Source organism: Hemibagrus wyckioides, linkage group LG03 (assembly GCF_019097595.1).
Source record: "Hemibagrus wyckioides isolate EC202008001 linkage group LG03, SWU_Hwy_1.0, whole genome shotgun sequence".
In the NCBI taxonomy this organism is placed as follows: domain Eukaryota; kingdom Metazoa; phylum Chordata; class Actinopteri; order Siluriformes; family Bagridae; genus Hemibagrus; species Hemibagrus wyckioides.
Window position 1 is genome coordinate 23,961,593 of NC_080712.1, and position 14,966 is coordinate 23,976,558.

At 39.2% G+C, this 14,966-nt stretch overlaps 1 protein-coding gene across 4 annotated transcripts in view; it reads right to left on the bottom strand.

Annotated features, from left to right (window-relative positions):
• Nucleotides 1-3,449: 3,449 nt before the first annotated feature.
• Nucleotides 3,450-14,966, bottom strand: part of ubr2 (ubiquitin protein ligase E3 component n-recognin 2) — a 30,001-nt gene continuing 18,484 nt past the window's right edge. For 2 of the 4 annotated variants that reach the window (XM_058386482.1, XM_058386481.1), the window contains exons 24-47: nucleotides 13,576-13,624; nucleotides 13,322-13,476; nucleotides 13,114-13,216; nucleotides 12,930-13,039; nucleotides 11,751-11,831; nucleotides 11,480-11,661; nucleotides 10,843-11,048; nucleotides 10,657-10,750; nucleotides 9,819-9,977; nucleotides 9,357-9,451; nucleotides 9,208-9,277; nucleotides 8,977-9,125; nucleotides 8,820-8,875; nucleotides 8,453-8,549; nucleotides 8,296-8,363; nucleotides 7,985-8,120; nucleotides 7,556-7,652; nucleotides 7,260-7,390; nucleotides 6,743-6,851; nucleotides 6,571-6,627; nucleotides 6,376-6,453; nucleotides 6,082-6,252; nucleotides 3,911-4,012; nucleotides 3,450-3,824 (exon numbers count right to left, since the gene is read on the bottom strand). In XM_058386482.1, coding sequence (XP_058242465.1) covers nucleotides 3,683-3,824; nucleotides 3,911-4,012; nucleotides 6,082-6,252; nucleotides 6,376-6,453; nucleotides 6,571-6,627; nucleotides 6,743-6,851; nucleotides 7,260-7,390; nucleotides 7,556-7,652; nucleotides 7,985-8,120; nucleotides 8,296-8,363; nucleotides 8,453-8,549; nucleotides 8,820-8,875; nucleotides 8,977-9,125; nucleotides 9,208-9,277; nucleotides 9,357-9,451; nucleotides 9,819-9,977; nucleotides 10,657-10,750; nucleotides 10,843-11,048; nucleotides 11,480-11,661; nucleotides 11,751-11,831; nucleotides 12,930-13,039; nucleotides 13,114-13,216; nucleotides 13,322-13,476; nucleotides 13,576-13,624 — 2,697 coding nt within the window. In that variant the 3' untranslated portion in view covers nucleotides 3,450-3,682. The remainder of the gene's footprint in view (nucleotides 3,825-3,910; nucleotides 4,013-6,081; nucleotides 6,253-6,375; nucleotides 6,454-6,570; nucleotides 6,628-6,742; nucleotides 6,852-7,259; nucleotides 7,391-7,555; nucleotides 7,653-7,984; nucleotides 8,121-8,295; nucleotides 8,364-8,452; nucleotides 8,550-8,819; nucleotides 8,876-8,976; nucleotides 9,126-9,207; nucleotides 9,278-9,356; nucleotides 9,452-9,818; nucleotides 9,978-10,656; nucleotides 10,751-10,842; nucleotides 11,049-11,479; nucleotides 11,662-11,750; nucleotides 11,832-12,929; nucleotides 13,040-13,113; nucleotides 13,217-13,321; nucleotides 13,477-13,575; nucleotides 13,625-14,966) is intronic. The other 2 variants (XM_058386483.1, XM_058386484.1) reach the window with 2 other exon arrangements.

Genomic DNA, 14,966 nt, shown 5'->3' on the forward strand with positions numbered 1-14,966 from the left:
GAGCACTAAATGAAAAAAAAAAGTAAATGTTGACATGTAAATATGAATTTAAAGAACACATAAAATAGTACTTTATTTTGAAAAGCATGGGGGGGGGGGGGTGAAGTTCTAAAGTTTTATGTAGTTTTATCTCTTGTCCCAACCAATCAGGGTTCAGGAGGGGCTAGACACCTAGTGATGAAACCCTTGCATGACCCTGAGCAAATCCAAAAAGCAAGGCATGTATCATTTTCTTGCATGATAGAATATCTATTAAAAACAAAACTGGAGGAAGAAGGGGACGGGTTCTCATATTGGCAGATTTTTTTAAAGCTGGTGAAGACAATATGACCTCTGACTGGTGTCCAGGTTTTTCTCAAACACTGCTCTATGAGTTATTGCACAACACCTAGCTAATAAAGGAATGAATAATTCCTTTACATTCCCATCAATGTGTGATCCTCTTTGGTCAAGTTTCTCAATAGGTAAGTGTACATGCATCATTTGTCAATCTGTATGAATCTAATCCGAATGTTGATTCCGAAAGTACTGTTTACATGTACCCTAAACAATCTGATTTAAATATTCGTTTACACTGTGACTTTTTTTTTTATACCAGATTATAACAGATCCACACCACACCATTTCAATCCGATCATTTGGATCGAGCTCAACTGGCTTTTCAATCCAACTGAGCCATCAAGCCAATTAGTAACAGATTATTTGGTTGCATGTAAACATCAATGAGGAAATGTAAATAATCAATAATCTAATAAGGAATAGTAAGTAAATTCAGTCTGAGACCTCAGCTACACTTTAAACAAGGTGAGTGTTTTTGTACACAGTGACAGGCAGTAGGATCTAGAGGAGCCTGTTTGGCAGTTTACTCGTTGGTCAAACCATTTGTGTACCAGTTGTGTTCATGGTGAATTTCATGACTACATTTGTGATTTGGATTTGTCTGTATTTCATCTTTTCTTTGTACAGTATTACTGCTGTGTGCTGAAATGAACATGTAGATAAGTGTGAATGATAAAGCTGTTAAAACAGAAGTATTTGGTTTGTTTTTCTATTATTTGTTGCACTTTCTGAAATGACATGATTTAGGCATCGATCTATGGGAAAAACTGTAATAGCTCTTCTTTGCCAGGGGTTCTCATGTAGATATGTAGAACGGAAAAGGTCCCATCCAAGATGTTTGATTAACCTAAGGCAGCTCAGGAAAGATGTTGGAACACACAGCGGGTGTTCAGATTTAGCTGATAGGTTAAAATGATTGAGTTCCATTTAACCTCCTAAGAGAACACTGGAGGTTTCTTAAAGCACACTTAAGAAAAGCTTTTTCTTGCCAAACAGAAATCTTCCCTTGGTAACAACCAACCTATTAATATGTAACAGTTTTCAATTTCTTTGTCATTAAACATCCATAACGCTTAGCAAGACATACTTCCAGACCACTGACCATGGGTATTTAGTCCAGAAAGGTAAGGTAAGAGAGCATCTGTCATCTTGAATTGTCTTCAGCCATAAAGCCTATAAGCAGTGGTTGAGGAGATGAGTGTAGCTAAGCTGATTTGATAGAGCTTCGCCTCAGTCAGGTGACATTAAGGGACAGGTAATTCTGACACAGGAACACAAGGGCACCTTGGGATCTCCAGCAGAGCAGAAAAACCTCTCTCCACAGGAACCTTATTAGCCTGCAATGAACAAGCACACTGCTGACTGAGAAAACACAATAATTAGGATCATATATTCAATACCTTATCATTTTTCCTTACTCTCCACAACAACTGCTTACCATTTCAGCAGCTATTAATATTTCATAATGACCGTGGATAACACACATACCTGTTAAGCTCAGGAAAAGAACATCGTATTAACAAAAACGTCTTGCAAAATTCTGCTGTGAAGCCGTTGAGTTGGCTCTACCGTTTCATTACTATTGAGGTTAATACTGTCGAACAAAACGAAGATTCATTTCCTTACAAACTGTTTGAAGCTTCACTAGCACTCTAATCTTCTTTGTGTTCTGGATGAGCAAAATGATCTGACAGAACTGGGCACACTGGAGAAAAGCTGTGGACAGTAAAATTGGAAAAAATGGTGTCATGAGTCATATACTAACCAAAACGATTACACTACTCACACACACACTGTAAAACCATCACACCCAACCATACACACCTCTCCTCCCTTTTTCTTATTTTATTTTTGTTTTACAGTATTGTACAATGTATCCATTTATACAATAATTCACATATTAACAAATAAGTCTTTGATGTCGTTCCAATTAAACCAACACAGGAAACATGCTTATTGTGAGAAACCCGAGGGAACCCTGCTGAGACTTTAACAGTGTGTGTGCACGTACACATGCTTCGATACAAACGTCCAAGTCTGAGGGGACACTGCACCACTTTTCATCATCATGTTAATAAGCTCCAGAATCATTCCAACTTCTAAGACATCTTAATGCTCTTAAAAATATTGGCTCAAGAGTTTATATGTTTCTATTTTGCCCTAGCACTTTTCTGTTTCTTCTCAAGAATTCCTGCTGATAACACTGTGATTCTTCATCAGATTGGGCAGGAAGGCATTTTATATCCGTCAATGTTAACAATTTGATCAACTTGATGTTAAGAAATGGTTAAGTGTCCATCACATGGTCTGTCTGATTTTGTTTATCAGGATCATGGGATCAAAAGGTGAAGCAAATATATTGTGATTTTTTAATTATTATTTGTTTGATTTTTGAACAAAACTGCTGCAGCTCAAAGACTTAAAATTTCAGATCTCTCTCTCACACACACACACACACACAAGTAGGTGTAATAAGCTTCCTCAACCACAAAAGCAAAATCCAAAACGCATTTCCCCAAAGTGGAGGGCCGCCATGATCAATTTTCACAAAGCTACACATAAATAACATTTAACAAAAATAGGTTTGAAAATCAACAACGCTGTTATATTCATTCTGTTTACACAGACACCCATATAAATCCATCACACTATAAACACGCTGGCCTTACAATCCCACAAAGCACACACGCAACAGGCACTCACAGATCGACACATGTGACACTCCCAGATTTCCTAATGTTGGCTTATCTTAGCTTCAGCTGCTGGGTGCCCTCAGGAGAGATATTGCAGTGACAGGGAATAGGAAGAAAGGGAGTAGGCCATGTGACCTGAAGATGGCGCCATTCCATTATGGCTACTATTGAGACCCGGGGGGTCGTTGAGGAACATTGTGCTTGCCTCGGAGAGAACACCAGCATTATTCCATATTAAAGCAATCTGAGAACTGCATCTGTGCAGTAAACAATACTTGAGTTTGAAGAGCATAAAATAAGTTAATAGTGTCAGGGACAGACAGAACTTAAATAGCTTTTCTCTTTTCTCTCAGTTACTTTGAGAACCTATGCTACAGGAGAAAGTATCATTTTGCAGTTAAATAACTTGGCAATATGTTTGTTTTTTACTTTTATTTTTAAATATGAATTTAGATCAAATAAAGTAAGAGGTTAAAAAACCTCAGAAGACAGGAAAAAAAAAGCCATGCACTCATCCACTCAAGGGGAATAAGGAAGGAGTGTGCAAGAGGTGGCATTGATGTGGCAACCTCTGCTGTAAATGTGCAGATCCCTGGTTAGTTGAGATTTGGCACTGGCCAAGAAACTCCAGGAACTCTCAGGAAGTGATATCACAGGTGTTGCCAGTCAATGCCCACCAGAGTCTGATTAGCTTCCTGGGCATGACCGATCTCTTCTGTGATGCTGTGCTGGCGCCAGAGCTTCTGAATCTTTCTATAGCGCTCTCGGCACAAGTGTAAAGGGTTCCCCCGTCTGTAAGGGACAGAGAACAGATAATATACATTGTGATTTATACTCTAAGTTACAAGGCAAATTGAGTGCCATGCTTGGTTTCTTACCTGAGCCCTTGGTCAGTTTCTCCATAGTCATCGAGGTATGGGGGAGCATAAAAACAGCCCTTAGTCTTTCCTGCCAGAAAGAGAACCTGACTCTCCCTCACCCTGTAAAAGACAGCAGAGTGGAAGCTAGGGCTTGATAAGGTCTTGAAAAATCAACACACACTTAACATCCGGTATATCAAGAACAATAATTCAGTTATCTAAATCAAAAGCTTTATTTGTTCACATCAATCATCACAATGAATAAAAAATGTGATGTCAGCGACTCTGATCATGGTAAAGATGTGAAGACCACATGGGCCAGTTTGATAATTTCATAAACAGTCTCTGGAGTTGCGAAAAACAAAAAACCCAAAGTGAGTGACAGTTCTGTGGGTACAAATGCTTGATTTGAAAGGGCAGATGAAAATGGGCAACATGAAGGATACAGTAACTCAAATCACACACTATAGCTGTAGTCAGTAACAAGGATCTGAGGCACAGATGTTTGAACATTACCTGAAGCTCATGACCTGTATTTGCATGTTCCTTAAAAGTGGATGATGTGTGTGTGTCATTCACGAGATTTATCATTGAGATTATGGTAAAATTTCACTTTAATGTATGGTAATGGTAAAAAAGTAACTTGTATATTACTTTAAAAAGCATCGAAATCTACTATATTAGCTAACAAGCATGTTAATTCAGCAACATAAAACAAATAAAATCATCAGGAAAGCTCAGAGGGTGCACATCCTTGGAAAGATTCAAGATGCCTCTGTTCCCTACACACCTGATCCAGTTCATAAAGGGTTCTTAGGCTCATTGAGGTGTTCAGGAGTGTTGGGGGTGTAAAAGGCAGTAAGTTTCTAGTATAGGGTAAAGGCCCACTAGTCCAATATGTAATTCAATAATAAACTAAATAGAAACTTTTTAAATGAATAAAATTATTTTGGTTGCTATTATTTCTCCAATATGCCTTTTCTCTAATATGTGTTTGTTGAGTAAGGGCTTATGAACAGAAGGTGGGATTTGGCATTCACCAGTTCTTTCTGCAAGAACTTGTTTAGCAACCATGTCTGCTTGCTCATTTCCAATAATTCCACTATGTGCTGGAATCCAGCAGAAAACAATGCTGTAATTAAATCTCCACAACTGGTTTGCTTTGATTAATATGTCAACAATTATTGGATGATTGAACTTAAATGATCCGGTGCTTGCAGGCAGGATTTTGAGTCAGTAAACACTATGAAGTCTGCTGTATGTTCTAAGACAAGCAGCAGAACATAGGCTTCTGCTGCAAAAATAGAACTTTGGTTTGGGATACAAATGCCATCTTATTTGTGACAGATTACTGTTGCTGCAGACGTCTATATTTTTGACCCATCAGCGTACATAGGACTGTGCTTAGGAAAATTGCTTCTTACGTCAAAGGCATGCTGGCAGTACATAGCGGGGGAGAGTGACAGCCTCCTCATTACAAATCAGTTCCAAGTTGATGCATTAACTTTACCAAACAGGAACTGGACAGTAGTGAGAAAGACAATTATAAAATGGATTGTGTGGGTTTCGCTTAAATGCATATTGCAGGGCATCTGATGTGAACAGATAGTTCAATTGCTTCTGTGTACAATATTTGTTTGAGGTCCTAAGGCATGTCTCAGTCCTTGACAGTCTAGCATTTGCAAGTATGGTTTTCTAGCAAAGCCATAAACCATACTCCCATAATCCAGCCTGGAGTAGACGAACAGTCTACACGGCCACAACAGAGCTGTGCAGTCTGCATACCATTTTGTTTTTGCAATGTTCAGAACTTTCAAGCATCTGTTGCTTAGGGGCTTTAGAAATGAAAGCCATTTTACAATCTCCAAGTAGATGTTCGTTTTTTATTTTAAAAATAAAACCTAAATATTAACACAAAGAACAAGCACTAAAATTAAACGATCAATAATGGCATAATCCTAAATAACTTCAAACTAAAGTTTTAAACAGAGTATTTCAGTCAAGCTGCTGTTACTTTTCTTATATAGTGTTATTTATTTTACGTCTTCATTTCCAGATTGAAGAATTGTTGAGTGTTAGTGATTAATGCAGACTGAATCACCCTAATGCCCAGCCCCAACAAACAAGTGAGCAATGCACCAACATGACATGGCAATCAACCCGGAGGCACATACAGTCTTCCTTCTTACCTGAGGAAAATGCCAACACCAGCTCCGCAAGCAAAGGTGTGTGCAGTACAGGCTCCAACATCCTCACCCTCCAGCTCAGTCTGGCAGCAGTAGCTCTGAGAACACAGCATGGTGCCACAAACCAAGCACAGCGTCGGAGCACGAGACTTATCTCCACCTGACTTAGGACAACTACAAAAACAAAAACAACAAGGTTACAAACACAAAAGCAAGACGTAGAAATGTTGACCAGAACTTTGCTGTAAGCAGATACTGGTTTTAACTAGCACAATCCAGACACAAACACACACTCACGTGAAGCTGGAAGCTTGGTTGATCAGTGCACTGTAGTCCTCTGGCAAATCAATTAGCTTATTGGATTCACGAGGAAAGCTACACACACACACACATTATATATATATATATATAAAAAATGAGAAACCATTCAGTCTTAAAACCCAAAGTACAGCAAATTTTAGATGGCTATGGACAAGAACAAAGAAGGATCACCTTATGAGGGTTTCAGGCGACTGGAGACATTGCTGCATGCTTGGATGAGAGCACCACCTACAGGAGAGACAAAAACAAAAAAACCTCAACCCATTAAAATTTAAAAGTTCTCATGTTATAATCAGAATTCAAAAATTCTGTCATTTTATAACTCAATTAGGTAGTTTCTCACCCCCGAACCAGGGGATCCAGAAGTTCCTGGTGATTATAATAGAGCTGAAGCAGGTTGGAAGGCAGACACAAATATGCACACAGCACCTCCCATTCACCCGCACCTACAACTAAATTTGCGGGCAGGGAAAGAAAAAGTGATCAGATTCAATATACTACATGCAGGTTAAGTTCTTCCAGTGATCATGTTCACATTATGACAGAACTGTGCTTTAATCATAAAGAGGACAAAAAGCAGGTTAGATCAGATTACCCAAGATTAGATAAGATTACTCAAATTCATGGAAATCGAAAAAATTACCAGACAATTAAATGAAAATCTTTTCATTTAAATTAGCCTCAAATATAGACTTGTAGGGTCAGATCAACTTTTGGTCAGAGAAGAAGTGGAGCCCTATGCAAATTCTGGTACAATTTGGACCCAAAATGTGTTTGCATTCTGGGCATGTGAAAGAAAGGGTAAAAATGTAGTTACACGAGTTTGTGGGGAAAAAAAATAAAAAATAAAAAGCACGTACCATGGAGCTCAGGTGGAGTGGGAACTCCGTTGAGATGATGGAAGAACAGAGCAGCTCCTCTGAGGAAGGGCAGGATGCCTGCCTTTACACAATGCCAGAGATGCCAACCCGAGCTAGCTTCACGCAAGCTACTAACACACACAGGTACACAAAGGTTGTGGTTGAATTCACAAGCTCACAAAGGAGTTATTTGAGAAAAGGATGTGAAAGAACACATGGCACTCCAAAAGAATGAACGAATAAATGAATAAATTACACAACTAAATAAATAAATCATTATTATTTTGCTGTCTCACCAGCCTACGTGAGTCCTTAGCATGTTGTAGAAAAGACAGACACTCTCTTCCTCCCCCCGCTCCACTCCTTCACTCTCTTGCTCCATGGTCAGCTCCTCTGTGGACACATAACCAATATTAACAAGGACCATCAAATTAACAGGTTAATAATTTGTTAATCATATACATGTTTGGGGAGAGTTCTTGGACACCGTTCATTCATATTTTTTGACCCACAGACCATGTGCTTCAGGTTAGATGCTATGGACAAAAGCGCAATCTAATAAACACTGCATCAACGTTAAAACATAAGCATAACTGTATTGCAACGTGTGTAAAAACATTTCTTTCATCTAGACACTTAAAACTTAACTTTTTAAACTTAATTCCCATAACCACTACCATCAACCAAAAAAATACAGCTGTTGGGTGCAATGAATATGTGCTAACCTGGCACAGAGGTGAAGAGGATCTGGACCAGGTGAGCCACAATGACCAAGTGAAGGAGATGCAGCTGTGCGGTATCCGCACTCAGGCCTGAGGAGTCTAAGCAGTGCAATGCTGAATAAGATAGCACCAGACTCACCTGTCATACAAACACACAAACACTAGCTGAGAGATTGATTCACACAATACAGCTGAAGAAACAACCAACAAGAACCTGTTTTATAGAAGGTTACAATTCTGGCCTACAATGTTACTTCAATCTGACTCTTATATAATGGTGTCTAAAAGACCATGTCAAAAGTTTGTCAGCTCACCAGTAAGTGGAACATGTCTACATCCAGAATACAGGGAGAACTTTTCACCTGGGGATCAGGAACAAGTGCTGCATGGAGTGCCACACACACAAATACACAATTACTAAAAACTCAAAATCTACAACAAAAGAAGAAAGAAAATGAGTACTAAATATACCTGCCAACAGTCGCATGAAGTGATTTTGTACAGTGGAGTAAGAGGAAACAGTCCAGCAAGCAGAGCCAAACCGAGCCAGAGAACTCAAACAGTCATCCTAAACAAGAGCAGACACCGAATTTGCAGTTTCAAGATGAAATCAGTTCGTTCTCACTTACAAAATACAGACAAAGCCATAGGGTACAGAATAAAGTGGAACTTAAAGATAGCATAAAACCTGAAGATATATTTATGATTCAGAATATTTAGTTTTGTGATCAAAACGACCACTAAACATAATTTAGCAAAGCTCCTGGATATCTTTAAAGCACAAATGATCCAGTGGGCATAAGAATGAGTTTTGGTATGATAAGTTGGGTTTTTATACCTGTCTACAGGGTAAACTTCCAAACAAAGGCTTCTCCTCATCCACCAATAATCTCTCTGTAAAAAAAAAATACAAGCAGACAAAAAAATTCATTGTTCGTTTCCAACAAGCAAAAAAAAAAAAAAAAAAAAAAAGGAAGAAATGTGAGCATACTAACCTATAGACTGGATGGTGTAAGAACAGCTGCCCCAGCAAATGATAGGCACTCGAGGGTCCTGCTCGTTTGGGTGCACCTGAAGGCCAACTTTATAAGATGCTGTCCCAAATGTAGTCAGCATCTCCCTTATGGAACTTGAATAAGGGTTGCTATCAAGACACATCAAAGGTCAGTGTTAGTCATCTTCAGATATCAGAACTCAAATCAAAAGGGAGCAGTGGGCACACTTACACTGGAGTATGTTCCAGCCTGAAACCCTCAGGAGGAGGATAGTCTTCAACGGTCTCTGTCTCACCAGCATCTAAACGGCAAACATAAAATATGACTGTGTATGTGAAGACACAACAACTAAGGAGTATGCACATATATCAGATACTCACTTGTTGGCTTGGCCTTCTTATGAGCACAGTGCAGGGCTCTGATCTGCTGGCAGGTAGTATTTAGCCATTGAGCCAGGCCTGGCTGCTCTTTACTGCTGTAATCACAAACATACAAGCATTTCACTATTTAACCAAAGAAAAAAAAATTACATGACACAATGGGCACAAACGGTCACTAAACATCATGGATCACTGTGTTAGTTTGTTTCTAGACATACAGTAGAAAGTCTAGACTCTACATGAGAAGGCATATAATTCAGTTCAAGAACTTGTTTCCTTTAATATAAATGAATAAAATACTGGAATGAGGCATGTATGGCTACAATGGCAATCTGTACCCATGACATTACCTAAATTGGTTACAGACTAATTGAACTAATTTCCCAATGCAACAGTTAAAATATTAAACAGCCCAGAATCAGTTTTAGGATAATCACAACCACAAGTGTGTATGTGAGTTACCTGCAGGTGGTCTTAGTAAGGGGCAGGAGAGGAATGACTGTGTTACTGAGACACTCACAGAGTGGACACAAGTACTCCCCATTCTCTACATCATAACTGGTGTGCACACGCAGCCTATGCTGTCTGCGCTGTTCCTTAGCCTGTACTGCCTCAAAGTACCTGCAAGGAAGAACATGATATTCATGAGACAATTGTTTGACTAAATTTCATTAGCTTTAAATGTACCGTGCAAACACAGAAACTGAATTTCCATCAAATATGTACTATCAGAAATCTGTAGAACAAATTTATAGATTTGCAGAACAAAATGGAATGAGCACATGAATAAGCACAACATGTGCAGCTGATACGGCTCAGTCAATCTGGTTAACATTGTTTGCTTTGCTCCTCATGATGCATAATGACTTTATAATCTTATACTGAATAATACAAATAATATTGGCTTGAGCTAGACAGTTTAAAAAAAAATGGCCAAGTGTACATAGCAGAAATTGATTTCTGTTGCGTGTCAATGATCAGCTCACTGTACTGGTTTTGGCAGATTGCATATTAAGGCTAAAACATACATTCAATTTCAACCTATTTCTGGAACTGACTAATAAAGGTGACAAAGCCCCAGTTGTCCAGACTGAATTTATTGATGAATTGATGTTCATGCAACATAGTTTTCCGTTAAATGAAATAAACAGAGAAAGCCTCTTGCTCTTCTTACTGAAAAAAATGTTTATTAATTTTTGATGTTTAGTGTTGGTTACTGTTTCTTCTGCCTACATCCCAAAGTGGCAAAACATTTATTTTGGATTTAGCAAAAGTTTGTTTAGAGTGAAAATGTCCTCACCTCTGCCAGCAGTGAGAGTGCATGATGTGGCCACAGCTGCCGGTATGTGTACCAAAGGACAGGTCAGGGTGCATGAAGAGGGGATCATAGCTATCTGTAACACACATGTATCCTCCAGAAATAAGCACACTGGCTACTCAAGCTTAACCAATTACTTGACTTTCACACTGTAACCCATAACCTTACCTGGCTTGTGAGGGGGTCTTTTGCGGTTCTTGGACATGACTGTAGAGCGTTGGACAAAGGCAGCAAGCACCATGGCTCTGCCATCAGGCCTGATCTCCTGCTCTTCCTGACACAGGATACACGTCACCACCTGCCTCCTCTCTGCTCCTCTGGCATGCCAACGCCGAGGTCCCACACACACCAGCGCACTGTCACATGAACTGGGGCTGCATCACGCAAAGATGGACAATTACAAGGATGTTTCAATCTTAGTTTTATGTTACAGTACTCCTGAAACTGTAGTATTAAACCATAAATTTACTGTAGCTGACTTTTTAATGCCTTGTTTTACTCAGCAAAACACTGCTAAAAATGACCTATAATCATCTGTAGATAAAGTTTAGTTTATTGAGGATGGTGATGGGAATTTACTTGGGAATGGTATGCGAAGGCTACCACTACATGCACGAACCTCACGCCAAAGAACAGCCTTTTGCTCAGCAAATTCACTGAACTATTGATGTATCTTAAATAAATAAATAGGTTGCAGTTATTGATGTTCGCTGCTACTATGTACTGCTGTGATTTGATCTGACAAGTTTCTCTAAAATACAAAAATCTTGTATTAAAATCAACCACCATGAGCATGCTTAAGTACCTGTGCTCTGCTGATGTAGAGGCAGTGGCATCCAGATCCTCTAAACTCTGCTGGAACAACTCTTTGTTCTCATTAATAAAGTGTCTCTGCATCTCTGACATTTGAGCCATTATCTTTTCCCTGCGCAGTCTAGCCATCTCAGCCTTTCTCTTTCTCTCTGCTTTGTCCTTGTCCCGCACAGTCTGCAAAAAACACACACACAGGTAGATTTAAGCACTTAAGGGTAAATGGTTAATATATCAATGGATTAAAAAGATGCTTAAAGATTAACCTCCTCTTGGCAGTGTCCTGCTCCTTCACAAGGAGGTGCAGCAGCTGTGCGCTCACGCATAGTTTTAATGCTAACCACCATCTGTGCAGAAAGGAGATACACAATTTAGCAAAACACTTTTTATTAAAAGTGATACAGCAATGCAGTTAGAAATACATGCACCACATCAGCCAAAATCCCATAAAACCAAGCCTATGTTCAGATGATGCATTTTTGCATGATGAATATAAATTTTATTAATTAAATTGACTATTTCTCTTTACAATACATATAGCGCATTATGGAAGTACCGATAATTCATTGTAATAGTGAACAGAAATTGTATAGCTGCCTATTGTCATCTCATTTGTGGGTAGAGAACACAAAGAATGAAGCACTAAGAGAGCAATCAAAGGCAGGACAAACCCACTGAAGATTTTTTTAAATCTAAGGCCACTCTAAATTTTACAACAGGAGAGCAAAATAAATATTGTCCACTTACAACAACCATAAGGTGATGCTATATATATCAGATAAATCATGCTATAGAAAACAGAACACACACACACATTTTATATATATATATATATATATATATATATATATATATATATATATATATATATATATATATAAAATTAATTAAAGTGAAATCAAACAAGTCCATATAAAGGCCAAGGTAGCGTGGGAAAATTTTGTTTCAGATAACTGAATATATATTTCATTTTATATGTATAGGTTCTGATTTCTTATCAAAAAATACAATACATACACCATATGGAAATTCTATTTGCTACAGTTTGTGTAACAGGAAATGCTTGTGTCATTGAAATGTTGAAAATATTCATGTTGGAATAAAAGTACTATGCACAATACTGCCATTTAGAAATCCCTAAGGCCGTCTGCAGATGATCAGCAGCCAAACTACTTTGCGACGGTGAAGCATTTGTATTCCTATATTGACAGTGGTGCTGCTTTGCCTACACGCTTAACCACCTTGGGGTCTTGTGCACTGCTTAGATTTCAAACACGTTTTGATCACAAAGAACTTCATGGTGAAAATCCTTGATCATCTGCATGTGCCATGAAGTTTGGCAGGGTTAGCATACAAAATGTTTTGCTGCCTCCTGGTGGACACACTAGGGGTTTACATAAAGAGAGCAAGCCAAATATCAAGCATAATAAAAGATGTAAATTTACTTTAAGGATCCAGCGAATCATGTCTTTGTGCACTTCCAAGTGAGGAGCGCTCTGTAAGTTCTCCAATAGAGCCAGGATACTGGGAGTATTGCTGGGAGCTTCACCAGGACCTGCCATACAAGAACCACAGATCTAGCTATACGCTTGAGACTTTCTATTGTGTGAGAAGATGCACAACACTTACGGGAGATTTTGAGTGTGAAGTTGAAGGTAACTTCATTGTCATCACTACTGCTCTCTAGTTGTTGCTGCTCCTCCAGCAAAGCCATGCCTATCAAGTGAAGCACCTGAAGCAACACACAACTGTGAACATTACGCCATTAAACATACTGGAGATCACTACGTTAACTACACCGTATCATGTCATGTTAAGAAAATACAGAAACACATACCCTCTGCAGCATAGACTCAGACCAGTGTCCTCCACTAGGCTCCACAGCCCACTGTAGCACAGCTCCCAGCATCCCAAGCAGCACGTCACACTGCAGAATGTTTACCAAGCTGGCAAACAGTGGGCAGAATGGAGGCAGAGCTGGTGGAGGCAGAGCTGTAACACAAACAATATCTTATATATATCCAACCTGCATACAACTGATCAATAATGTTCAGATAGTCTTAGACTATAATCACTGAAGAAATAACTTACCCAGGTCCTCTCCATTTTGTCTCTTAAGCTTTCGCTGAGCTTCCTCTGCCTGTAACCAATAAACCACAAAACCTGAGGCCCTGTGCACATCTGGTATTATCATGCATCTTGTGGATCATGATTTAAAACCATTCACACCTGGCCTTTTCTATGCGTCTCAAATACATCTTCACTAACGATGTGTGTCCATGTGAAAAAACAGAATTGGCAAATATTCCAAAAGCAAACCATCACTTCAAAAACATCCTCTGCAATACCAAACTATCAAAACAAAAATGGATAAGTGAATATATTAAGCTGCCAAAAAGAATTCTGTGATTGTCACTGCATTTCTCCACTGTTTTGCCGAAATAAACGAGCTCCCTCCTTAGGGTTGGGGAGCTGTTTAGGAGGGGAACAAGCAATGGGCCAGCTCTCACCTGTAGGGGTTAAGAGCAACTCAGAGCAGGAGAAAGTTGGTCAGGCTCAACCAAAAGAAATTAAAAAAAAAGGTAGGCCATACCTAGGTGGACCACCCTGGAGCCCCCTTGAATAAACAACCCCCCCCCCACCCCACCCCCAAATTTATTATTACAGTAAGGTGAGGGCAGCCTATTTTTGAGTTATATATTTACATCTTGAAATGATTTTTTCCTCTTTCTTCCTGTATTCTTTTCTCCCTCTTTCTCTCCTTCCTTTTATGTTTTTTTTTCTGTTTTTCTTCTGTGTCCTTCCTCTTCGCTCCCTTCTTTCTCTTTTCCAAAAACAAGCCCTCCATCCATGACCCCGGTGCACTTTAACTAAAGTCCTGTCTTCGAGTCATTTGTTCTTGTATTTGTTGTTTTGCTTGTCCACAATGTACTGTCTTTTGTTGTGGAAAAAATAAATAAAAAATTCTGTGATTAAAATGCTAGGCCCTCAGCAGTGTTATGTGCTTTTTTTCATCCATCATACAAAAAGAGGCTTTACACTGAAGAGAGGGGAATAAAAGAATGAAGAAAAATGTGAGTAGCAGACAATATTAGTTACTGCATAGCGTGAGCTTGGGAACATACACTATATTGCCAAAAGTATTCGCTCACCTGCCTTGACTCGCATATGAACTTAAGTGACATCCCATTCCTAATCCATAGGGTTCAATATGACGTCGGTCCACCCTTTGCAGCTATAACAGCTTCAACTCTTCTGGGAAGGCTGTCCACAAGGTTTAGGAGTGTGTTTATGGGAATTTTTGACCATTCTTCCAGAAGCGCATTTGTGAGGTCACGCACTGATGTTGGACGAGAAGGCCTGGCTCTCAGTCTCCGCTCTAATTCATCCCAAAGGTGTTCTATCGGGTTGAGGTCAGGACTCTGTGCAGGCCAGTCAAGTTCATCCACACCAGACTCTGTCATCCATGTCTTTATGGACCT